The sequence below is a fragment of the Leucoraja erinacea genome, unplaced genomic scaffold, assembly GCF_028641065.1.
Source record: "Leucoraja erinacea ecotype New England unplaced genomic scaffold, Leri_hhj_1 Leri_54S, whole genome shotgun sequence".
Lineage (NCBI taxonomy): Eukaryota > Metazoa > Chordata > Chondrichthyes > Rajiformes > Rajidae > Leucoraja > Leucoraja erinaceus.
The window spans coordinates 392,424-419,404 of record NW_026576454.1 but is presented as its reverse complement, the minus strand read 5'-3'; the positions used below and the strand labels follow the sequence as shown (position 1 = coordinate 419,404).

Sequence of the window (26,981 nt, the reverse complement as noted above, 5' to 3'; positions counted from 1 at the left end):
TTCCTCTCATGATTTTATACATCTATATATGATCACCTCTCATCCTCCTGAACTCCAGAGTCCCAGCCTGCTCAACCTCTCCCTAGAACTCAAACCCTCGAGTCCTGGCAACATCTTCAAAGTTTTTTCTGCACCCTTTCCAGCTTGACAACATCTTTCCTATAACATGGTGCCCAAAACTGAACACAATACTCTAAATGTGGCTGCACCAATATCTTATACAACTGCAACATGACCTCCCAACTTCGATACAATGCCCTGACTAATGAAGGCTAACGTGTCGAAAACCTTTTTGACCCAGTCTACCTGTAACACCATTTTCAATGAACTATGCACCTGCACTCCTAGATCCCTTTGCTCTACAACACTCCCCAGAGCCCTACCGCTCACTGTGTAGGGCCTTCCCGTTTCAGTTTCATAAGTGATAGGAGCAGAATTAGGCCATCAAGTGTATTCTGCCATTCAATCATAGCTGATCTACCTTTCCCTCTGAACCCCATTCTCCTGCCTTCTCTCCATAACCCCTGACATCCTTATCACTAGTCGAGAATCTGTCAATATCAGCCTTAAAAATATCCATAGAAACATAGAAAATAGGTGCAGGAGGAGGCCATTCGGCCCTTCGAGCCTGCACCGCCATTCAATATGATCGTGGCTGATCATCCAACTCAGTATCCCGTACCTGCCTTCTCCCCATACCCCCTGATCCCTTTAGCCACAAGGGCCATATCTAACTCCCCCTTAAATATAGCCAATGAACTGTGGCCTCAACTACCTTCTGTGGCAGAGAATTCCAGAGATTCACCCCTCTCTGTGTGAAAAATGTTTTTCTCATCTCGGTCCTAAAAGATTTCCCCCTTATCCTTTAATTGTGACCCCTTGTTCTGGACTTCCCCAACATCGGGAACAATCTTGCTGCATCTAGCCTGTCCAACCCCTTAAGAATGTTGTAAGTTTCTATAAGATCCCCCCTCCATCTTCTCAATTCTAGCGAGTACAAGCTGAATCTATCCAGTCTTTCTTCATATAAATGTCCTGCTATCCCAGGAATCAGTCTGGTGAACCTTCTCTGTACTCCCTTTATGGCAAGAATGTCTTTTCTCAGATTTGGAGACCAAAACTGTACGCAATACTCCAGGTGTGGTCTCACCAAGACCCTGTACAACTGCAGTAGAACCTCCCTGCTCCTATACTCAAATCCTTTTACAATAACACCCATTGACTTTGCCTCCACAGCCTTCTGTGGCAATGAATTCCACAGATTCACCACCTATGATTACAGAAATTTCTCCTCATCTCCTTCTTAAAGGTAGCTCCTATTATTCCAGATTTTCTATTGTAGATTTCAGCACCTGCTGAGTTTTGTGTTGCAGCCACTCACTTCTATCCCTCTGTTTTGGGCAATAAGCCAGATAATTTCCTCCCCATTCAGTCCTTCCCTGGTCTCTCCATCATCCTCTCCTCTCCCTAGCATTTAGTTCAAGAGGGCTTGTATGCAAAAACAGAGGTGCAATGCTGAGGTTCTATAAGGTGCTGGGAAGGCAGCATTTGGAATATGGTGAGCTAAGTCAATGGATGCCATTGTGAGCAATTTTGGCCACCATATCTGAGGAAGGATGTGCTGGCTCTGGAGAGGGTTCAGAGGAGGTTTACAAGAATGATCCCAGGATGAGTGGATTAACCTTTGATTAGCGTTTGCCAGCACTGGGCCTGTACTCGCTGGAGTTTAGAAGAATGAGGGGGGACCTCATTGGAACTTACAGAATAGTAAAAGGCATGGATGGAGTGGATGTGGAGAGGATGTTTCCACTAATGGGAGAGTCCAGGACTAGAGGTCACAGCCTCAGAATTAAAGGATGTTCTTTTAGGAAGGAGGAATTTCTTTGGACAGAGGGTGGTGAATCTGTTGAATTCTTTGCCCAAAAAGGTTGTGGTGATCAAGTCAGTGGATATTTTTATGGCAGAGAATGATCGATTCTTGATTAGAAGGAGTATCAGGAGCTTTGGGGAGAAGGCAGAACAATGGGGTTAGGAGGGAGAAATAGACCAGTCATGATTGAATGGCTGAGTAGACTTGATGGGCCGAATTACCTAATTCTACTCCTATCACTTATGACCTTATGACTAAATGGTGGCCGATTGGGAAAGGGGGAGATGCAGCGAGACCTGGGTGTCATGGTACACCAGTCATTGAAAGTAGGCATGCAGGTGCAGCAGGCAGTAAAGAAAGTGAATCGTATGTTGGCTTTCATAGCAAAAGGATTTGAGTATAGGAGCAGGGAGGTTCTACTGCAGTTGTACAGGGTCTTGGTGAGACCACACCTGGAGTATTGCATACAGTTTTGGTCTCCAAATCTGAGGAAGGACATTATTGCCATAGAGGGAGTGCAGAGAAGGTTCGCCAGACTGATTCCTGGGATGTCATGACTGTCTTATGAAGAAAGACTGGATAGACTTGGTTTATACTCTCTAGAATTTAGGAGATTGAGGGGGGATCTTATAGAAACTTACAACATTCTTAAGGGGTTGGACAGGCTAGATGCAGGAAGATTGTTCCCGATGTTGGGGAAGTCCAGGACAAGGGGTCACAGCTTAAGGATAAGGGGGAAATCCTGTAAAACCGAGATGAGAAGAACTTTTTTCACACAGAGTGGTCAATCTCTGAAACTCTCTGCCACAGAGGGTAGTTGAGGCCAGTTCATTGGCTATATTTAAGAGGGAGTTAGATGTGGCCCTTGTGGCTAAGGTAATCAGAGGGTATGGAGAGAAGGCAGGTACGGGATACTGAGTTGGATGATCAGCCATGATCATGTTGAATGGCGGTGCAGGCTCGAAGGGCCGAATGGCCTACTCCTGCACCTAATTTCTATGTTTCTATGTTTCTATGTTTATGACTCTCTGTCCTAGCTCTGGCTCCTAGAGCTAAAGGAATCAATGGATATGGGGAAAAAGCAGGAACGGGGTACTGATTTTGGATGATCAGTACATGTTCTTATTGAATGTCGGTGCTGGCTCAATGGGACACCTGCACATATTTTCTAACCCTAACCCTAATGTTTCTATGTCCTTTGCCGTTCTTGCAATTCGTACTCTACGCGCCCCGCCTCTTGTGCAACTTTAAACCTGTTGTCTGGTCGGATGAAAGGTCGCTGCGGGGAACGTTTTAGCTCCCCCCTCTCCGTCCTCCCTCCCTCTCTCCCTCCCCGCGGTCAAACCGAGAGGCTGAGCCCCGGGAGGGAAGGAGGTTTGCTCGATGTCCGTGGGAGACACAGTGAGCTTCTCGCTGGGGATGGTCGGCTGGGTGCTGACGGGGGTATGTCTGGGGCACCACCAGTGGAAGGTGTCCACCCTGGACGGCAGTGTGATCACTACCTCCACCATCTACGAGAACCTATGGATGAGTTGCGCCAGCGACTCTACCGGCGTCTACAACTGCAGGGATTTCCTCTCGCTGTTTGGTCTGTCAGGTAATGAGGGGAGAGGGGTTGGGGGCAGGGAGATGGAGGGGGTGAGAAAGGAGAGGGAGAGGGGGGGAAACAGGGAGAGGGGATGCGATGAGGGAGGGAGTGGAGGTGAGGGAGGGAGGGGGGGGAGAGGAGGGCAGAAGGGAGGAGGGGGAGAGGAAGGAGGAGGGGGAGAGAAGGAAAGAGGGGACAGAGAGGGAGGGAGGGAGGCAGAGGTGGTGTGGAGGATAGGGGAGGATGTGAGGGAGAGAGGGAAGGAGAGGAGGGGAGGGGGAGGCAGTGAGGGGGAAGAAGGGAGGGGAGAGGGGGAGGTGAGGGGGGTGTGAGGAGGGAGGGGGAGGGAGAGGAGGTAACGGAGGAGGGAGAGATAAAGGAGGAGGGGAGAGAGTGGGAAGGAGGGAGAGGTGGTGTGGGGGATAGGGGAGGAGGTGAGGGAGGGAGGGGGGAAAGGAGGGGAGGGGGAGGCAGTGAGGGGGAAGAAGGGAGGGGAGAGAAAGAGAATGAGGGAGAGGGTGAGGTGGTGAGGGAGAGGGGGGGAGGGAGAGAGAGAGGGAGGGAGAGAGTGGAGGAGGAGAGAGAGAGGGAAGTAGGAATAGGGGAGGAGGTGAGGTAGACAGGCACACACACATATATACACACAAACACACACACACACACACACTTCATCTGGGTGGTGAATCGGCGGAACCCATTGCTACGGACGGCTATGAAGGCCAAGGCATTGGGTATTTTTAAAGCAGGGATTGATAGATTCTTGATTTGTATTGGCGTCAGGGATTATGGGGAGAAGGCAGGGGAATAGAGCTGAGTTGGAAGAAAATAGATCAGCCATGATTAAATGGGGTAGACTCGATGGGCTGAATGGCCTAATACTTCGGCCGTGTCATTGAGTCATTTCACTGGACAATCGGAGGTTGAGGCCAGATTTGATAGAAATATATAAAGTTACTAGACCGAGTGGGACCCGTTGGGTCTCGTTCCCCCAACGCAATATTCCACCACACACCCATAGCCCCCCATGGGAGGTCCGGTCCTCCAACGCAAACCGCTCCACAACGTAAAATTCCACCACTCACCCATTGGGTTCCTGTCACACGGGAGGCCTGGTCCCCCAACGCAATCTGTTCCCCAACGTAAGGTTCCACCACTCACCCGTTCCCCCAACACAACCCGTTCCCCCAATGCAATATTCCACCACTCACCCATGGCCTCCATATGTGGAGGTCGGCTCATTTCTAACACAATATTCGATCACTCACCCACACCCCCATGGGAGGCCTGGTCCCCCAATGCAACCCGTTCCCCAATGTAAGATTCCACCACTCACCCGTTCCACCAATGCAACCCGTTCATTCTTTCTCTGAAGGACATTTGCTGTGAAGGACTCAGTGTTCTGGGATAGAAACATTGTGACCAGTAGGGCCTTGTGACGTCATAACTGCCTAACTGCCAGTGCAGATTTAAAAAAATCCAACTTTTAAATATCTCCCCACTACGACCCTCTCCTTACAACAATGTAAAAACACTCTCACATCTTGTGTATTGGCAGCTGAGATCACATTGTGATGTCATTTTTGGTTGTTTGCATCTTCACGGCAGCTTGTGTAAATATGATCCCATTGTGATTAGAGGACTGTGAGATGCCATTCTGTCATCATCACTGAAAGCTGCCAGAAAACTCACGGCAGAGGGACAGTTATTCTTCTCAAACTGGGCTTTTTGAAACTTGTAAATATCAATAACTTGTGAACTATAACATCAAATCTGAAGGAAACATGACAAGATCGACGACGGAAAAAAGCTGAGTGAGGTTCTGCAAATATTCTAGCGCTACTGTGTATTGTTTTGGCGTAGACACAATCTCAATCATCCACACACACTCACATAGAAAAAAGACGAGACTTTTAATAGTATACTAGACCAAGTGCAGACCCATTGGGTCTGGTCCCCGAACGCGCTTCAGACCCCGGTTGGGGAAAATGTCGGCGTTTTTCGAGCAGAGCCGGGCGGCAGCAGCCGTTATGGTCGCTGGCCAGCAGGAGGCGACAAAATGAGTGAGTGGGGGGGGGAAGGATTTTATTTAAAAATGTGTACATGAAAATGTACAAATGTTTTGAGAAGTGCATGCGTGAATGTAAAAGCAAAATGGAAAACATCGCAGAGTTTTTGTGTGTGGTTTTGGCGGACCAAGGAATCAAAGGCCAAATCTGACACCCACAAATAAACCCACAATCAGAGTTTTAATAGTATATAGATAGATAGATAGATAGATGAGGCATGATAGGGCAGTCACAAACTTTTTTCCCAGGGTGGGAATTTCCACCGGTAGAGAGCACAGGTATAAGGGTGTGAGGGGGGAAGGTTAATGTAGTTTTATTTTACACAGAGGGTGGTGGGTGTCTGGAACACGCTGCCAGGGGTGTTGGTGGATGCAGATACGACAGTGGCGTTTGAGAGGCTTTTAGGCAGGCACGTGGTTGTGCAGGGAATGGAGGGATATGGATCATATACAGGCAGATGAGATCAGTTTAACTTGGCATCATGTTCGGGAGGAACATTGTGGGCCGAAGGGCCTGTTCCTGTGCTGTAGTGATCTTTGTTCTCTTGATTCATACAGCATGGAAACAGGCCATTCGGCCCAACTGAGCCGACCAAGGTGCCCATCTAAGCCAGTCCCACCTACCCGCATTTGGTCCAGACCCTGTATTTTTTCCTATTCACTTACCTATCCTATATATTTTGAAATGTTGTTATTGCTCCTGCCTCAACTACCTTCTCTGGCAGCTCGTTCCATACACCCACCACCCTTTGTGTGGAAAACACTGGCCCTCAGGTTCCTATTATATCTTTTCCCCTCCGATGTGCTCTGGTTCTCGATCACCATATGGGGACCAAGTCTCTGTGCATTCACCCCATCTCTTCCCCTCATGCCTTTATACTCATTATGCCTCCATCAGGGCAGCAAGGTGAAGCAGCGGTAGAGTTGCTGCCTCACAGCGCCAGACACCCGGGTTCGATCCTGACTACGGGTGCTGTCTGAACGGAATTTGTACATTCTCCCCATGACCTGCTTGGGTTTTCTCCAAGATCTCCAGTTTCCTCCCACACTCCAAACACATGGATATGCTCACTCCAAAGACCTACAGGTTAGCAGGTTAATTGGCTATTTGGTATTGTAAATTGTCCGCAGTGTGTGTATGATATGATCATGGCTGATCATCCAACTCAGTATCCTGTGCCTGCCTTCGCTCCATACCCCCTGATCCCTTTAGCCACAAGGGCCACATCTAACTCCCTTTTAAATATAGCCAATGAACTGTTTTTCTCATCTCATTCCTAAAAGATTTCCCCCTTATCCTTAAACTGTGACCCCTTGTTCTGGGCTTCCCCAACATCGGGAACAATCTTCCTGCATCTAGCCTGTCCAACCCCTTAAGAATTTTGTAAGTTTCTATAAGATTCCCCCCTCAATCTTCTAAATTCTAGCGAGTACAAGCCGAGTCTATCCAGTCTTTCTTCATATGAAAGTCCTGATATCCGAGGAATCAGTCTGGTGAACCTTCTCTGTACTCCCTCTATGACAAGAATGTCTTTCCTCAGATTTGTAGACCAAAACTGTACGCAATACTCCAGGTGTGGTCTCACCAAGACCCTGTACAACTGCCTATATATAAAGACTATACATGATTACAATCGAGCTATTTACAGCCTGTCGATACACTTCTATACCTTTCGCCTGATGGGAGAGGGGAGAAGAGGGAGTGGCCTGGGTGTGACATGGCCTTGATTATGCTGCTGGCCTTGCCAGGGCAGCGTGAGGTATGGATGGATTCAATGGAAGGGAGGTTGGTTTGTGTGATGGTCCACTATTCTCTGCAATTCCTTGTGGTCTTGGAGGGAGCTGTTCCCAAACCAAGCTGTGATGCATCCCAATAAAATGCTCCCTTACGGCGCATCTGTATATGCTGGTGAGAGTTGTTGGGGAACACATGCCAAATGTCCCAAGCCTTCTAAGGAAGTTCGGCAAACTCTCCCCAACTTCTACAGATGCGCCATAGAAAGCATTGATTGAGTATCCCGAGAACTCTGGGGTGGATGTGTTGGAAAGAGTGTTTGTGCAGCCAAGGCTGTTCTCAGACAATGCCAAGAATTTAGCCACAGTCACAAGATGGCAGAACTTGTATACCTCAGTCAGTAAAGACATAGATGATGCTAAGGGGTGGTGCTGCTGGAAGAGCTGCTGCCTCACAGCACCAGGGTCCTGGGTTCGATCCTGACCACGGGTGTGTTCTGTGTGGAATTTGCACGTTCTCCCTGTGACTGTGTGGGTTTTCTCCGGGTGCTCCAGTTTCCTCCCACACCGAGGCACAGTGGTGGAGTTGCTGCCATACAGTGCCAGAGACCCGCGTTTTATTCCGACCACGGATGCTGTCTTTGTGGAGTTTGTACGTTTTCCCTGTAACCACGTGAGTTTTCTCTGGGTGCTCCGGTCTCCGCCCACATGGTGGTGCAGCGGTAGAGTTGCTGCCTGACAGCGCAAGAGACCTGGGTTCGTCCTGACCATGGGTGTCTTACCCCGTTTGTACTTTCTCCCCGGAACCTTGTGGGTTTTCTCTGGGTGCTCCGGTTTCCTCCCACACACCAAAGATGTACAGGTTTGTAGGCTAATTGGCTTGGCAACCTCCGGGAACCGCACGGAAACCCTGGGTGGGGCGCAAAGTCTCCAGAGGTTTCCGTTCAGGTTTCCTAAGTGGGACACGGGCATGACTAATCAAGAATCTCTGCTATAAAAATACCCAGTTACCATGTGAGAGGGGAGAGATTTAAGAGGGACTTCAGGGTATCTTTATCACTCAGAGGGCAGTCTGTATCTGGAACGAGTTGCCAGAGGAAACTATGGTAGCAAATACAAATAGGACTTTAAAAAGACATCTGGGAAGATACTGTATATGGATAGGCAGGGTTTAGAGGCATACGGATCAAATGTGGGCAAGTTGGACTGGCACAGTATGTCAACCTGGTTGGTATGGACAAGGTGGACCTCTTTCCATTTGTAGGAAGGGTCTGCAGACGTTGGTTTCAACAGAAGATAGCCACAAAATGCTGGAGTAACTCAGCGGGACAGGCAGAATCTCTGGAGAGAAGGAATGGGTGATGTTTTGTGGTCGCGACCCTTCTTCAGACTGGTTCGGGATAAGGGAAACGAGAGACAGACGGTGATGTAGCGAGATAAAGAACAATGAATGAAAGATATGCAAAAAAGTAACGATGATAAAGGTGATACACAGCCAGCACCGCCATTCAATGTGATCATGGCTGATCATCCACAATCAGTACCCCGTTCCTGCCTTCTCCCCATATCCCTTGAATCCACTATCCCTTAGAGCTCTATCTAACTCTCTTTTGAATGCATCCAGTCAATTGGCCCCCACTGCCTTCTGAGGCAGAAAATTCCACAAATTCACAACTCTCCGTGTGAAAAAGTTTTTCCTCATCTCAGTTCTAAATGGGCTACTTCTTTATTAGAGTATAGAGTACAGAGAAGATTCGCCAGACTGATTCCTGGGATGACAGGACTTTCATATGAAGAAAGACTGGATAGACTCGGCTTGTACTCGCTAAAATTTAGAAGATTGAGGGGGAATCTTATAGAAACTTGCAAAATTCTTAAGGTGTTGGACAGGCTAGATGCAGGAAGATTGTTCCCGATGTTGGGGAAGTCCAGGACAGGGGGTCACAATTTAAGGATAAGGGGGAAGTCTTATAGAAACTTACAAAATTCTTAAGGGGTTGGACAGGCTAGATGCAGGAAGATTGCTCCCGATGTTGGGGAAGTCCAGGACAAGGGGTCACAGCTTACGGATAAGGGGGAAATCCTTTAAAACCGAGGTGAGAAGAACTTTTTTCACACAGAGAGTGGTGAATCTCTGGAACTCTCTGCCACAGAGGGTAGTCGAGGCCAGTTCATTGGCTATATTTAAGAGGGAGTTAGATGTGGCCCTTGTGGCTAAAAGGATCAGAGGGTATGGAGAGAAGGCAGGTACAGGATACTGAGTTGGATGATCAGCCATGTTCATATTGAATGGCGGTGCAGGCTCGAAGGGCCGAATGGCCTACTCCTGCACCTAATTTCTATGTTTCTATGTTTCTATGTTTAGGGCCGAGATGAGGAATTAATTTTTTACACAGAAAGTGTTGAATCTGTGGAATTCTCTGCTACAGAAGGTAGTTGAGGCCAGTTCATTGGCTATATTTACGAGGGAGTTAGATGTGGCCCTTGTGGCTAAAGGGATCAGGGGGTATGGAGAGAAGGCAGGTACAGGATACTGAGTTGGATGATCAGCCATGATCATATTGAATGGAGGTGCAGGCTCGAAGGGCCGAATGTCCTACTCCTGCACATATTTTATATGTTTCTATGTTTCTATTCTTAAACTGTGGCCCCTGGTTCTGGACTCCCCCAACATCAAGAACATGTTTCCGGCATCTATTGAGTCCAATTCCTTAATAATTTTATTTGTTTCTATAAGATTCCTTCTCATCCTTCTAAATTCCAGTGAATCCAAGCCCAGTCGTTCCATTCTTTCATCATATGACAGTCCCGCCATCCCAGGAAATAACCTTGTAAACCCACGCTGCACTCCCTCAATAGCAAGAATGTCCTTCCTCAAATTAGCAGACCAAAACTGCACACAATACTCCTGGTGTGGTCTCACCAGGACCCTGTACAACTGCAGAAGGGCCTCTTTGCCCCTATACTCAAATCCTCTCGTCATGAAGGCCAACATGCCATTAGCATTTAAGAAGGAACTGCTGATGCTGGAAAATCGAAGGTACACAAAAAAGCTGGAGAAACCTTTGGTGGGGTGAAAGGTGAGGACTAGGGGGACTCTGCCCTTGTTGCGAGTGGGGGGATGGGGAGAGAGAGCAACACTGCTCTCTCTCCCCATCCCCCCCATCCCCCCACTCGCAGCAAGGGCAGAGTCCCCCTAGTCCCCCGAGTCCCCCTAGTCTCACCTTTCACCCCACCAGTCGTCACATGCAAAAAGTAATCCTCCGTCAGTTTCGCCACCTCCAACGTGACCCCACCACTCGCCACATCTTCCCATCTCCCCCCATATCTGCCTTCCGCAAAGGCTGCTCCCTCCATAACTCCCTTGTTAATTCTTCCCTTCCCTCTCGTACCACCCCCTCCCCGGGCACTTTCCCTTGCAACCGCAAGAGATGCAACACTTGTCCCTTTACCTCCCCCCTCGACTCCGTTCAAGGACCCAAGCAGTCGTTCCAGGTGCGACAGAGGTTTACCTGCATCACCTCCTACCTCATCTATTGCATCCGCTGCTCCAGATGTCAGCAGATCTATATCGATGAGACCAAGCGGAGGTTGGGCGATCGTTTCGCCAAACACCTCCGCTCGGTCCGCAATAACCAAGCTGACCTCCCGGTGGCTCAGCACTTCAACTCCCCCTCCCACTCCATCTCCGACCTCTCTGTCCTGGGTCTCCTCCATGGTCACAGCGAGCAACACCGGAAATTGGAGGAACAGCACCTCATATTCCGTTTGGGGAGTCTGCATCCTGGGGGCATGAACATCGAATTTTCCCAATTTTGTTAGTCCTTGCTGTCTCCTCCCCTTCCTCAGTCCCCCTGCTGTCTCCTCCCATCCCCCAGCCTTCGGGCTCCTCCTCCTTTTTCCTTTCTTGTCCCTGCCCCCCCCACCCCCGATCAGTCTGAAGAAGGGTTTCGGCCTGAAACGTTGCCTATTTCCTTCGCTCCATAGATGCTGCTGCACCCTCTGAGTTTCTCCAGCCTTTTTGTGTACATGTCATTAGCATTCTTCACTGCCTGCTGTACCTGCATGCTTACTTTCAATGACTGATGTACAAGGGCACCCAGGTTGCACTTCCCCTATTCCTATTCTGGCACCATTCAGATAATGGTCTGCCAGTTTGAAGAAGGGTCTCGAACTGAAACGTCACACATTCCTTCTCTCCAGAGATGTTGCCTGTCCCGCTGAGTTACTCCAGCATTTTGTGTTTACCATTCAGATAATAATCTGCCCTCTTGTTCTTGCCACCAAAGTGGATAACCTCACATTTATCCACATTATACTGCATCTGCCATGCATCTGCCCACTCAACCAACCTATCCAAGTCACCCTGCATCCTCATAGCATCCTCTTCACAGTTCACACTGCCACCCAGCTTGGTGTCATCTGCAAATTTAATTCCTTCATCAAAATCATTAATATATTTTGTAAATAGCTGCGATCCCAGCAAGGCACTCCACTAGTCACTACCTGCCATTCTCAAAGGGACCCATTAGTTCTTACTCTCTGTTTACTGTCTGCCAACCAATTTTCTATCCATGTTAATGCCCTACCCACAACACCATGTGCTCTAATTTTGCCCACTAGTCTGTGTGGGACCTTATCAAAGGCTTTCTGAAAGTCCAGATATACCATATCCACTGGCTCGCCCTTATCCATTTTACTTGTTACATCCTCAAAAAATTCCAGAAGATTAGTATCCCCCTTTGTAACTCTGTGCTGACTTGGGCCAATTCTGTTACCACTGTCCAAATGCGCCGCTATTACATCTTTAATAACTGAGTACAGCATCTTCCCCGCTACCGATGTCAGGCTAACTGGTCTATAATTCCCTGCTTTCTCTCTCCCTCCTTTCTTCAAAAGCGGGATAACATTAGCTACACTCCAATCCACAGGGACTGACCCAGTATCTATAGAACATTGGAAAATGATCACCAATGCATCCACGATTTCTAGAGCCACCTCCTTGAGTACCCTGGGATGCAGATCATCGGCCTCTGGGAAGTTATCAGTCTACCCAACACCATTTCCTAACTAATGTGAATTTCCTTCAGTTCCTCCGTCATCCTAGATCCTATGTCCCCTAGTATATCTGGGAGATTGTTTGTGTCTCCCTTAGTGAAAACAGATCCAAAGCACCTGTTCAACATCTGCCATTTCTTTGTTCCCCATAATAAATTCACCTGTTCCTGCCTTCAAGGGACCCACATTTGTCTTAACTAATCTTTTCCTTTTCACATACCTAAAGAAGCGTTTACTCTCCTCCGTTATATTCTTGGCTAGCTTATCTTTATAATTTATCTTATAATTCATCTTTTCTCCCCGTACTGCCTTTTTAGTTACCTTCGGTTGCTCTTTAAAAGTTGCCCAATCCTCTGGCTTCCCGCTCATATTTGCTACGTTATACCTCTTCTCTTTTAGTTTTTTACTGTCCTTGACTTCCCTGTTCTGCCACAGTTGCCTCTTACTCCCCTTATGCCCCTGTCCCACTTAGGAAACCTGAACGGAAACCTCTGGAGACTTTGCGCCCCACCCAAGGTTTCCGTGCGGTTCCCAGAGGTTTTTGTCAGTCTCCCTACCTGCTTCCACTACCTGCAACCTCCGGCAACCACCTGCAACTTCCGGGAACCGCTCAGAAACTTTGGGTGGGGCGCAAAGTCTCCAGAGGTTTCCGTTCAGGTTTCCTAAATGGGACAGGGGTATTAGAATCTTTTCTCCTCTTTGGAATGAAATGATCCTGCATCTTCTGGATTATTTCCAGAAATTCATGCCATTGCTGTTCTGCTGTCATGGCTGTTCGGGTCCCTTTATAGCTCCTCCCTCATGGTTCCATAGTCCCCTTTGTTCAACGGCAGCACTGATACTTCTGATGTTACCTTCTCCCTCTCAAATTGCAGATTAAAACTTATCATATTATGATCACAATCTCCTAATGGTTCCATTACCTTGAGTTCCCTTATCAAATCCGGTTCATTACACAACACTAAATCCAGAATTGCCTTCTCCCTGGTAAGCTCCAGTACAAGCTGCTCGAAGAATCCATCTCGGAGGCACTCCACAAACTCCCTTTCTTGGGATCCTGTACCAACTTGATTTTCCCAGTCTGCCATATTGAAATCTCCCATAACCACCGCAGCATTACCTTTGTTACATGCCAATTTTAACTCCTGATGGAACCTGCACCCTTTTTCCAGGCTACTGTTTGGGGGCCTGTAGATAACTCCCATTAGGGTTTTTTTGCCCTTACAATTTCTCAGTTCTATCCACAATGACTCTACATCTTCTGATTCTATGTTGCCCTCACAAAGGATTGATTTTCATTCCTTACCAACAGAGCTATCCCACCCCCTCTGCCCACCCGTCTGTCTTTGCGATAGGACGTTTACCCCTGAATATTCAGTTCCCACCTCCGATCCCCTTGCAGCCATGTCTCTGTAATTCCCACAGCATCATACCTACCAATCTCTAACTGAGCCCCAAGCTCATCCACTTTATTTCTTATACTTCACGCATTCATCTGACACTTTTAATTCGGTATACACCTCCTCTTTCACACTGTTTCCTATTTCACCTGACCTTATTCTCTTATCTCCTATCAGAGTGGTGAATCTCTGGAACTCTCTGCCACAGAGGGTAGTTGAGGCCAGTTCATTGGCTATATTTAAGAGGGAGTTAGATGTGGCCCTGGTGGCTAAGGGGATCAGAGGGTATGGAGAGAAGGCAGGTACAGGATACTGAGTTGGATGATCAGCCATGATCATATTGAATGGCGGTGCAGGCTCGAAGGGCCGAATGGCCTACTCCTGCACCTAATTTCTATGTTTCTATGTATGTTTCTATCCCTTCTTGAACCTCTCATCCCATTAAATCGGGTGTCTTTCGTAACTTTTCCTGAAAACGAGCAGCTGGTGGGACATGGGTGGGGGAGGGATGTAGAGAGAGGGAATGCCGGGGCTACCTGAAGGGAGACAAATCAAAATTCATACCAAGCGAAATATGAGATGCTGTTCCTCTCTGCCTCTTTCCATGCTGTACAAGGATACTACTGAATGAACTGTGGTTAAGGGCCTGTCCCACGAGCATGCGCGACCTAACGTGGTCGCTTGAGCCGTACGGCCTCGCGGGGCCGGTCCCACTTCAATCGCCGGATCCGTATGGAGTTGTGCGGAGCTGGTTCCGACATCGCGTGGGGCACCGAAAAACTGACCGTGTTCAAAAATTCTGCGCGGCAACGGCCCGCAGCTGCCTCGACGCCGTACGTCACGCGCGAACCTCCCGCGGACTTCGCTCGAACATCACTTCACTCACTCGACCTCCGCGTGGCCCCCGCTTCCGGTTTGGTCGCGCTCGCCGCATGCAGGGCGCATGCTGGTGGGACAGGCCCTTAAGTAAGCATAGGGAAGACATATTTCGTGGGTAGCTTGCAAACCACCTGTAGTAACATTTCATAACCCTTTGGTGCTGAGAGGCAGCAACTCTACCACTGTGCTACCGTGCCGCGCAAAATGGTTCAAATTGGGATGCTGGGAATTAAACCTGGGTCAAGAGTTTGGAAGACAGCTATGCTCACCACTAGGCCACCATCACTCTACTGATCTTGTGCATATTCCCTTCCCCCTCCCCCTCCCACTACATTCCTTCCTCCAGCTTCACAATTCACAAGTCTCCTTTTGTCTCACAACTTCTGTATGTTCATCTCTGGCCTTTGTCCAATTACCTGCTCATCGACACTCCCCTCACCTGTATCCACCTATTATTTGTGTAGGAAGGAACTGCAGATGCTGGTTTAAACCGAAGGTAGACTCAAAATGCTGGAGTAACTCAGCGGGACTGGCAGTATCTCTGGGGAAAAGGAATGGGTGACGTTTCGGGTCAAGACCCTTCTTCAGACTGAGAGTCAGGGGTTGGGCCGTTAGGGAAATGAGAGATATAGATGGTGATGGACAGAGATATGGATCAAAATGTAAGATATGCACAAAAGTATAAAGGAAACAGGCCATTGTTAGGGAGTACATTGCCATACAGGGAGTACAGAGAAGGATCACCAGACTGATTCCTGGGATGGCAGGACTTTCACATGAAGAAAGACTGGATAGACTCGGCTTGTACTCGCTAGAATTTAGAAGATTGAGGGGGGATCTTATAGAAACTTACAAAATTCTTAAGGAGTTGGACAGGCTAGATGCAGGACGATTGTTCCCGATGTTGGGGAAGTCTAGAACAAAGGGTCACAGTTTAAGGATAAGGGGGAAGTCTTTTAGGACTGAGATGAGAAAATCATTTTTTACACAGAATCTGTGGAATTCTCTGCCACAGAAGGTAGTTGAGGCCAGTTCATTGGCTATATTTAAGAGGGAGTTAGATGTGGTCCTTGTGGCGAAAGGGATCAGGGGGTATGGAGAGAAAGCAGGTACAGGATACTGAGTTGGATGATCAGCCATGATCATATTTAATGGTGGTGCAGGCTTGAAGGGCCGAATGGCCAACTCCTGCACCTATTTTCTATGTTTCTATGTTAGTGTTTGCTAAGTAAGAACGAGAAGCCGGTGCTACTTGGGTGGAGGAAGTTAGAGAAATCAATATTCATTTGAATATTATTCTGCTTTGTCCTGTTCCTCCTCTCTTCCAGCGTTCCAAGGCCCTTTCCTACAAACAGTCTGACGAAGGGTCCCGACCCGAAACGTCACCTATGTATGTTCTCCAGAAATGTTGCCTGACCCACTGAGTTACTCCAGCACTTTGTGTCTTTTTTGTTGCTTGCCATCATCTGCGGTTCCCTGTATCCAAAGGGAAAACCTTGCTTGACGAGACTTATTGAACTCAATAAAGAGCAGAATAGGTAAGCAGATGTAATTCGCTAAGTTTTAAAAGACTTTTGATAAGTCACTGTGCTATAAACTAAATGTTTGAGAAAGAACTGCAGATGCTGGAAAAATCGAAGGACAGATCGATAAAAAAAAGCTGGAGAAACTCAGCGGGTGAGGCAGCATCTATGGACTGAAGGAATAGGCGACGTTTCGGGTTGAGACTGATGACGGGAGGGGGGGCGGGTAAAAGTAAGGAAGAGGCAGAGACAGTGGGTTGTGGGAGAGCTGCGAAGGGGAGGGGAAGGAAGGAGACAGCAAGGACTACCTGAAATTGGAGAAGTCAATGTTCGTACCGCTGGGGTGTAAACTACCCAAGCAAAATATGAGGTGCTGCTCCTCCAATTTGCGGTGGGACTCACTCTGGCCATGGAGGAGGCCCAGGACAGAAAGGTTGGATTGGGAATGGGAGGGGGAGTTGAAGTGCTCAGCCACAGGGAGATCAGGTTGGTTATTGCAAACTGAGTGGAGGTGTTGGGTGAAGCGATCACCAAGTCTATGCTTGGTCTCACCAATGTAGAGACCACTTGCACCAGAAATAGACTTTAGATTTCAGAGATACAGTGTGGAAACAGGCCCTTCGGCCCACCGAGACCATGTCGACCAGGGCTCATACTATAGTCCACACACACTCGGGACAATTTACAATTTTGCCTCAGCCAATTGACCTACAAACCTGCACGTTTTTGGAGTGTGGGAGGGAACTGGAGCACCCGGAGAAAACCCACGCAGGTCACAGGGAGAATGAGCAAACTCGGTACAGACAGGAGCCATGCTCAGGATCGAACCCGGGTCTCTGGCGCTGTGAGGCAGCAACTCTACCGCTGCGCCACCGTGCTGCCCCATGCGCTAGATCCCGCAGAGACCCTCTCTGTTTACCAGGCATATGATTCACTCGGTGATATCGCAAGTGGAATAGAATGGTTGTGTTTTCAACCAGACGTCATGTCACCTTTACAACTAATTGTTGCAATCCAGACTTGCATCTTGCTGAACTGATTAAGTTGCAAAATTTTAATTCTGCTGACAATATGGAAAATCACCTGGGAATGTCCTTTTCACAAAGTGCAGGTCAATTAATTTAGATAATATTAACTGCTCTCCTTACATCAGCAAAGGGGTAGGATGTTGTCATTGAGTCTCAGAGTCACAGAAACATAGAAAATAGGTGTAGGAGGAGGCCATTCGGCCCTTCGAGCCAGCAACACCATTCATTGTGATCAGTGCTGATCGTCCTCTACCAATAACCCGTGCCTGCCTTCTCCCCATATCCCTTGACTCCACTTGCCCCTAGAGCTCTATCTAACTCTCTCTTAAATCCATCCAGTGATTTGGCCTCCACTGCCCTCTGTGGCAGGGAATTCCATAAATTCACAACTTTCTGGGAGAAAAAATTTCTCAGCTCAGTCTTAAATGACCTCCCCTTTATTCTAAGACTGTGGCCCCTGGTTCTGGACTCGCCCAACATTGGGAACATTTTTCCTGCATCTAGCTTGTCCAGTCATTTTATAATTTTATATGTTTCTATAAGATCCTTCTTAACTCCAGTGAATACAAGCCTAGTCTTTTCAATCTTTCCTCATAAGACAGTCCCGCCATCCCAGGGATCAATCTCATGAACCTACGCTGCACTGCCTCAATCACAAGGATGTCCTTCCTCAAATTAGGAGACCAAAACTGTACACAATACGTCACTCAGCAAGGAAAAAGGCACTTCGGCCCAATTCATCCATGTCAACCAAAATGCCCCATCTAAACCTGCTCCATTTACCTGCAATTAACCTTCATCTCTCTAAACCTTTCCTATCCATGTTCCTTACAAACATCTGTTACATTTTATTTTGTTTAATGTAATTTTAAGATAGTGTGGAAACAAGCCCTTCGGCCCAACTCATCCATGCTGACCAAAATGCCCCATCTAAAACCAGCCCCATTTTCCTTACAGAGACACAAAAAATCTTGGAGTAACTCGGTGGGTCAGGCAGCATCTTGGCGAAAAGGAACAGGTGTCGGGTCGAGATCCTTCATCAGACCCTTATTCCTCTAAACCTTTCCTATCTATGTTCCTTGCAAATATCTGTTACATATAAATCAGGTTAGTTCAGATATACAGAGTGGAAACAGGCCGTTCGGTCCACCGAGTCTGTGTTGACACACTCGTTCAATCCTACACACTGGGGACAATTTATAGAGGGCCAATTAACCTACAAAGCTGCACCTCTTTGGAATGTGGGAGGAAACCGGAGCACCTGGAGCAAACCCATGCCGGGTTTTGTGTAAAAGGTGCCCATCCGATTCTTATTAAATCGGTCCCACATTCACGCAAAGGATGGTGGGTGTATGGAATGAGCTGCCAGAGGAGGTAGTTGAGGCAGTATTATTGCAATGTCTAAGAAACATTTAGACAGGTGGAAGGATAGTGCAGGTTTAGAGGAATATGGGCAAATGCAGGCAGGTGGGACTAATGCAGGCGGGACATGTTGGCTGGTGTGGGCGAGTTGGGCTGAAGGGCCAGTTTCCATGCTGTATGAGATAGAAACATAGAAAATAGGTGCAGGAGGAGGCCATTCGGCCTTTCTCTGCCACAGAAGGTAGTTGAGGCCAGTTCATTGGCTATATTTAAGAGGGAGTTAGATGTGGCCCTTGTGGCTAAAGGGATCAGGGGGTATGGAGAGAAGGCAGGTACAGGATACTGAGTTGGATGATCAGCCATGATCATATGGAATGGCGGGGCAGGCTCGAAGGGCCGAATGGCCTCTACTCCTGCACCTAGTTTCTATGTTTCTATGTTTCTATGAATAAGGGTGGCACAGCAGGAGAGTTGCTGCTTTACAGCATCCGACACCCGGGTCCGTTTCTGACTACGGACGCTGTCTGTACATTTTCCCCGTGACCTGCGTGGGTTTTCTCCGGGTGTTCCAGTTTCCTCCCACACTACAAAGACATGCGGGTTTGTGGGATTAATAAGCTCATCAGGGAGGCCGGCTCCGTCCTGGGGGCGGAGTTGGAGTTGGATTAATGGGAGATTGATCATGGAGGGGAGGATGCTCCTCAAACTGCGGAGCATCCTGCACATTACAGCTCACCCCCTCCATGACACACTGGTCAACTTGAGGAGCACCTTCAGCAACAGACTGGTTCCACCAAGATGCAGCACAGAACGCCACAGGAGATCCATCTCCCCTGTGGCTATCAAACTGTACAACTCCTCTCCCTTCTGTCGTGGGGTAGACTGACCCCTCCCCTCCCCCCCCCCCCCCCCCCCCCCCCCCCCCCCCCCCCCCCCCCATTTCCCCACCTCTCTTTGCACATTTCCAATTCTTTCCACTCGTCACTTTGATTTCATGTTTCATGCATTTGTGTTTTATGACCTCCCGGTGGCTCAGCACTTCAACTCCCTCTCCCATTCCCATTCCGACCTCTCTGTCCTGGGTCTCCTCCATTGCCAGAGTGAGCAACAGCGGAAATTGGAGGAACAGCACCTCATATTCCGCCTGGGGACCTTGCGTCCGGATGGCATTAACATTGAATTCTCCCAATTTTGCTAGCCCTTGCTGTCTCCTCCCCTTCCTTAACCCTCTAGCTGTCTCCTCCCACTCTCCCATCCGCCCGCCCTCGGGCTCCTCCTCCTCCCCTTTTCCTTTCTTCTCCCCCCCCCACCCCCCATCAGTCTGAAGATGGGTTTCGGCCCGTAACGTCGCCTATTTCCTTCGCTCCATAGATGCTGCTGCACCCGCTGAGTTTCTCCAGCAATTTTGTGTACCTTTGTGTTTTATGACTGTTGGCAGATTAATTTCCCTCCAGGGGTAAATAAAGTTCTATCGTATTGTATCATATTGTTAATTGGCTTCTGTAACTTGTTACCTAGTGTGTAGGATAGAATTAGTGTAGAGGGTTGCTGGTTGCTGTGGACTCGGTGGGCCAAAGGGCATGTTTCCACACTAATCTAATCCAACCTGATCTTTGTATTACTTCATACTATTTTATGGGTTCATCAAATTTACACTCTAAATTGAGTGAACTAATTGATGTTACCGTCTGTGGAAAGTTTCATAGAAACATAGAAACATAGAAAATAGGTGCAGGAGGAGGCAATTCGGCCCTTCGAGCCAGCACCGCCATTCATTGTGATCATGGCTGATCGTCCCCTATCAATAACCCGCGCCTGCCTTCTCCCCATATCCCTTGACTCCACTAGCCCCTAGAGCTCTATCTAACTCTCTCTTAAATCCATCCAGTGACTTGGCCTCCACTGCCCTCTGTGGCAGAGAATTCCATAAATTCACAACTCTCTGGGAGAAAAAGTTTTTTCTCACCTCAGTCTTAAATGACCTCCCCTTTATTCTAAGACTGTGGCCCCTGGTTCTGGACTTGCCCAACATTGGGAACATTTTTCCTGCATCTAGCTTGTCCAGTCCTTTTATAATTTTATATGTTTCTATAAGATACCCCCTCATCCTTCTAAACTCCAGTGAATACAAGCCTAGTCTTTTCAATCTTTCATCATATGACCGTCCTACCATCCCAGGGATCAATCTCATGAACCTACGCTGCACTGCCTCAATCACAAGGATGTCCTTCCTCATATTAGGAGACCATAACTGCACACAATCCTCTAGATGAGGTCTCACCAGAGCCCTATACAACTGCAGAAGACATTTTCTTCCCTGCACATTCTGACTTTGATGTAGAGTCGTAGACCTGTACAGCATGGAAACAGGCCATTCGGCCCACCTTGACCATGCTGACCATGTTGACATTCTAGGGTGGTCCCATTTTCCTGCTTTCGGATCATAGCCCTCTCAACACAATGTCCATATATCTGCCCGAACATCATATAAATTATGCAGGAAGGAACTGCAGATGCTGTTTTAAATCGAAGATACACACAAAATGCTGGAGTAACTCAGCAGGACAGGCAGCGTCTCTGAGGGCTGAGATGAGAAAAACATTTTTTACACAGAGAGTGGTGAATCTCTGGAATTCTCTGCCACAGAATGTAGTTGAGGCCAGTTCATTTAAGTGGGAGTTAGATGTGGCTCTAGTGGCTAAAGGGATCAGGGAGTGTGGAGAGAAAGCAGGTACAGGATACTGAGTTGGATGATCAGCCATGATTATATTGAATGGCCGTGCAGGCTCGAAGGGCCAAATGGCCTCTACTCCTGCACCTATTTTCTATATTTCTATGTTTCTATGTTTCTATGTTCGGCACAGACATTGTTGGCCAAAGGGTCTATTCATTGCGCTTCACCGTTCTATGTAATAAGTGTCTTATCTAATGAGAATATTCAGTATCGGTCTGCCAAAACCTACATGATCTCCCGGTTGTTCAACACTTTAACTCCCTCGCCCGTTCCCACACTGACCTTTCTGTCCTGGGTCTCCTCCATTGTCAGAGTGAGGCCAAGTACAAATTGGATGATCAGCACCTCATATTTCGTTTGTAGATAAAAGCGCTAGAGAAACTCAGCGGGTGAGGCGGCATCTATGGAGCGAAGGAATAGGCGACGTTTCGGGTCGAGACTGGCGTGGGGGTGGGGGGGGAGCGGGAAGAAGACAGGAAAAGGCGGATACAGTGGGCTGTGGGAGAGCTGGGAAGGGGAGGAGACAGCAAGGAGTACCTGAAATTGGAGAAGTCAATGTTCATACAGCTGGGGTGTAGGCTACCCAAGCAAAATATGAGGTGCTGCTCCTCCAATTTCTAAAGACACTTGGACAGGGTCATGGATAGGAAAGGTTTAGAGGGATATAGGCCAACCATGGGCAAATGGGATAACAAGGAATCCCTCTAAATATCCACTGACTTGGCTTCCACAGCCATCTATGACAAAGAATTCCACAGATTCACCACCCTCTGACTAAAGGCATTTCTCCCCATGTCCTTCCTAAAAGAACATCCTTTAATTCTGAGGTTATGACCTCTTGTCCTAGACTCTCCCACTAGTGGAAACATCCTCTCTACATACATTCTATCCAAGCTATTCACTATTTTGTATGTTTCAATATCCGCCCCCCACCCCCCACTCATTCTTCAAAACTTGTCCAGGATGCTCCGCAGTTTGAGGTGCATTCTCCCCTCCAAGACCTCCTCCCATGAATCCAACGACACTCACAGGATGGGGCCAGCTTTCCTGGTGAGTTTGTTGATTGTATAGGCACCCGCAGCCTTTGCCCTGCTGACCCAGCACACGGTACCGTAGAAGATAGCTTGGATGGGGCAACTTGGCCGGCATGGACTCGAATGGGCCGAAGGGCCTGTTATCATGCTGTATGACTCCACGACAAATTGTTCCCTCTCAGACCTCAGTCCGATGTCAACTGAGGACTGCCAGACATTAGTAAGATCATCCTTTAATAATATAATGAAATAATAATCCACCCTCAATAAAATTAGATTATATTGCGTAATAAAGTTATGACAGGATGGGATATCTGGCAGTAAAGCTTAAAGTAGAATGATAATGGAAATGACACTGATAGTCACTGGTGGTGAAAGGAGAAATGCCTTTAGTCAGAGGACACGATAGAGGCAGGAAACATGTCACCCATGTTGGGGGAGTCCAGAACCAGGGGCCACAGTTTAAGAATAAGGGCTAAGCCATTTAGAACGGAGACGAGGAAACACTTTTTCTCACAGAGAGTTGTGATTCTGTGGAATTCTCTGCCTCAGGGGGCGGTGGAGGCAGGTTTCTGGATACTTTCAAAAGAGAGATAGATAGGGCTCTTAAAGATAGCGGAGTCAGGAGATATGGGGAGAAGGCAGGAACGGGGTAATGATTGTGGATGATCAGCCATGATCACATTGAATGGCGGTGCTATGTCAAAGGGCTGAATGGTCTACTCCTGCACCTATTGCCTATTGTATGGAGGTTCTATATTCCCACCCTGACCTGCGTGGGTTTTCTCCAAGATCCTTGGGTTCCTCCCACACTCCAAAGACGTAGGGGTTTGTAGGTTAATGGGCTTGGTACGAGGGTAAATTGTCCCTAGTGTGTGTAGAATAGCGTAAATGTGTGGGGGCCATTGGTCAGTGGGGACTAGGAGGGGCAAAGGCTTGTTGTGCTGTATTCTAAACTAAAGATGTGGCCCACCCTGGGCTAAGTCTGATCAGAGGGTATGGAGATTAAGGCAGTGTACCAGGGATACTGAGTTGGGCTGCCGGTCTTTAGATCATTGATCATATTGAATGGGGCAGTGCAGGCTTCGGGACGGGCCCTGAATGGCAAAGATAGCCTCCGGGGGGGGAGGGGAGCGCTGTTTCTATGCGTGGCTGTGGGGCTAGATGACTTCTGGGTGGCTGGTGTGCTCAGTCAACTAAAGTGGCTGAAAAAGGTGTGGGGGGGCTATGTCTGGGAGCCAGGCCCTCGTCTTGTAGAACAGCTTACGTCCTTCCTGCCTCCCAGGCCCTGATGATCATACTCCATTCTGTTGGAAGGTTCTTTGCGTTGTATCATCAGAATCTATTCGGGCTGCAGTGCATATCTGGAGAACAAGTTCGGTGACGACGGACCCTGTGGACTTTTCCTTCCGAAAAGCAAAACATAGCCTGTGCTCCAGATGGGGGAAATGCTGAGTTTATCGTGGCAAAGGTGCGTGGCTGCTGGGGAAACGGCCCAGTGAGATGACTCTGGGTTTTATTGCTCGGTGTGCATCAATGTCAGTGGCTGGAGAATGGCCTGATGCTGGAGGTGTGGGGGGGTATGGAGTCCGGGAGCGAGGAAACAGGCCACTCGGCCCACCCTGTCCACACCAACAGCTCTACTTCCTTCCTTAGGAGACTTAGGAAATTCTGCAGTGACTCTTACAAACCTCTACAGATGCACCAAAATTTCATAGGTTGTAGGAGCAGAATTAGGCCATTCGACCCATCAAGTTTACTCCGCATATCTGGAGAACAAGCATAGGTGACGTTTCGGGCCAGGACACTTCTTTAGACTTTTCCTTCCGAAGAAGGGTCTCGACCTGAAACATCACCTATCCATGTGCTCCAGATGTATTGTCTGAACTGCTGAGTTACTCCAGCATTCTATGTCTTTATTCAAAGCATACTGTTGAGTTGCATCACAGCTTGGTTTGGGAACTTCCCAGTCAAGAGTCAAGATTCAAGAGTGTTTTATTGCCATATTGTCCCAGATAGAACAATGACATTCTTACTTGCTGCAGCACAACAGAATATGTAAACATAGAAACATAGAAAATAGGTGCAGGAGTAGGCCATTCGGCCCTTCAATATGATTATGGCTGATCATCCAACTCAGTATCTTGTACCTGCCTTCTCTCCATACCCCCTGATCCCTTTAGCCACAAGAGCCACCTCTTAAATATAGCCAATGAACTGGCCTCAACTACATTCTGTGGCAGAGAATTCCAGAGATTCACCACTCTCTGTGTAAAAAATGTTTTTCTCATCTCAGTCCTAAAAGATTTCCCCCTTATCCTTAAACTGTGTCCCATTGTTCTGGACTTCCCCAACATCGGGAACAATCTTCCTGCATCTAGCCTGTCCAACCCCTTAAGAATTTTGTAAGTTTCTATAAAATCCCCCCTCAATCTTCTAAATTCTAGCGAGTACAAGCCGAGTCTATCCAGTCTTTCTTTAACCATATAACAATTACAGCAAAGTCCATCTCGACAAGTCCCAGGAAGTCCCAGTCTGGTATAACCCTCCATTCCCTTCTCATCCATATGCCTATCCAATTTATTTTTAAATGGGACTGCCTGCATATGAAGAAACACTGGATAGAAACTCGGCTTCATTCTGGTAGTCAGTGCGGAAAATCAGGCCCATTCTGGCTCGGCTACCGGAAGCAGGCTCTTCGGCCTACCACAGCAATCCAATCCCCGCACATTGACACTATCCTGCACACACTTTTACCAAGACATTTAAACATCTTTGGAGTGCGGGAGGAAACCGAAGATCTCGGCGAAAACCCACCCAGGCCACGGGGAGAACGTACAAATTGCGTACAGACAGCACCCGTAGTCAGGATCGAACTCGGCTTGCTGGCGTTGCCACCAAAATAAAAAGTCACCTATCCATGTTCTCCAGATATGCTGCCTGACCTGCTGAGTTACTCCAACACTTTGTGTCTTTTTTGTACATCGTTAGTTGTGGGCGTGTAGGTGAATTCTGTGGGTTGGAATCTCTTCTGTGTTATACTTCCAGCTGCCCTAAAAAAATCTCAGGATAATCTTTGTTATTTGAATGTTGTCCATTCTAATCTCTTTTGCTCAGCATTGTACCGTAAACCCTGGGTCAACTTGGTTTAGTTCTTAGTTTATAGAGACACCATCCTACTTTTTTATACCAAAGCCAAATTAACCTACAGACCTTTATATCTTTGAGGTGTAGGAGGAGACCAGTGCACCTGGAGAAAACCCACGCAGTCACGGGGAGAACGTGCAAATTCTGTACAGACACCAGCCATAGTTAGGATCAAACCCGGGTCTCTAGCGCTGGCTGATCGTCCCCAATCAATAACCCATGCCTGCCTTCTCCCCATATCCCTTGATTCCACTAGCCCCTAGAGCTCTATCTAACTCTCTCTTAAATCCATCTAGTGATTTGGCCTCCATTGCCCTCTGTGGCAGGGAATTCCACAAATTCTTAACTCTCTGGGTGAAAAAGTTTTTTCTCACCTCAGTCTTAAGTGGCCTCCCCTTTATTCTAGGACTGTGGCCCCTGGTGTACTTGGTGAGAGGGCTCCAGATATTCATGCCCCCCCCCCCCGCTCGATAGTCATGAGTGATAGCGTCATGAGTGATAATATCGTTGTCACAGAAACAGGCCCTTCGGCCCATTCTACACTAGTCCCACCTGCCCGAATTTGTCCAGTATCAAAGTATCAAAGGTATCAAAGGTATTTTATTAGTCACATTCACATACACCCAGGTGTAGTGAAGTGAAATGCTTTTTGCCAGTTTGCAGCACACAAAAAAAGAATACAGACATAACACCAATGAGAGTCTTAAACACATAGAACATCCCCCCACAATGGTTCCCATTATGAGGGAAGGCACAAAGTCCAGTCCCCAACCCCAGTTCATCCATAGTCGGGCCTATTGAGGCCTCCACAGTTGCCTCTACGGAGGCCCGATGTTCCAGGCCGTTCTCGCCGGGTGATGTTGCTCCGGCGTCGGGAGAGTCCTCCCAGCGGCCTGGGAACCCTGGAACGGCCGCTTCCGTACTGGAGGCCGCGGCTTCCGAAGCCAACAAGGCCGGGCCGGTTGGAGCTTCACAACTGGCGATCTCGTTGCGAGATCCCAGGCTCCCGATGTTAAGTTCAGCGCCGCCGCCCACAGCTGGTCGCTCCGCAGTCCCGCAGCTCCGCGATGTTTTACCCGGCAGCCTCAGCTCACCGGAGCTCCAGCGCGGCGACCCGGGCAAGGCATCACCCGCTCCGCGATAGCGCTCCAGCACTGTGCCGCCGCCGAAAGCCGTGGTTCTGGGCGGTCCCCGACAGGAAACGCCGCTCCAGGCCCGCTGGTAGGCCGCAAGGACGGGTCGAAGCTGCAGCCCTGAGAAAAGCTGCCACTCCGACAAAGTAGGGACCCTGAAAGGTAGTTTCCCCCTTCCCCACCCCCCCCCACCCCCCACATAAAAAAAGTCTAGACCTCCAACAAAACACTTAACTAACTAAAATAAAAAATAAAAAGATGAAGAGACAAACAGCTGCTGGCTGGGCAGCCGTGGACAGGACAGCGCCCCCTTTTGGACTTCTATTCCTGTACCTGTTCAAGTGCTATTAAATGTTCCTCCTCAACTACCTCAACTTCTGCCTCAACTACCCTCCTTGGCAGCTCCTTCCGTATACCTACCATCCT

General features: G+C 48.3%; 1 protein-coding gene across 2 annotated transcripts in view; it reads left to right on the top strand.

Moving 5' to 3' along the window:
• Positions 1-3,152: 3,152 nt before the first annotated feature.
• LOC129694121 (claudin-15-like) overlaps positions 3,153-26,981 on the top strand; it is a 39,133-nt gene continuing 15,304 nt past the window's right edge. The window contains exon 1 of one of the 2 annotated variants that reach the window (XM_055630845.1): positions 3,153-3,467. In XM_055630845.1, coding sequence (XP_055486820.1) covers positions 3,254-3,467 — 214 coding nt within the window. In that variant the 5' untranslated portion in view covers positions 3,153-3,253. The remainder of the gene's footprint in view (positions 3,468-26,981) is intronic. The other variant, XM_055630844.1, reaches the window with a different exon arrangement.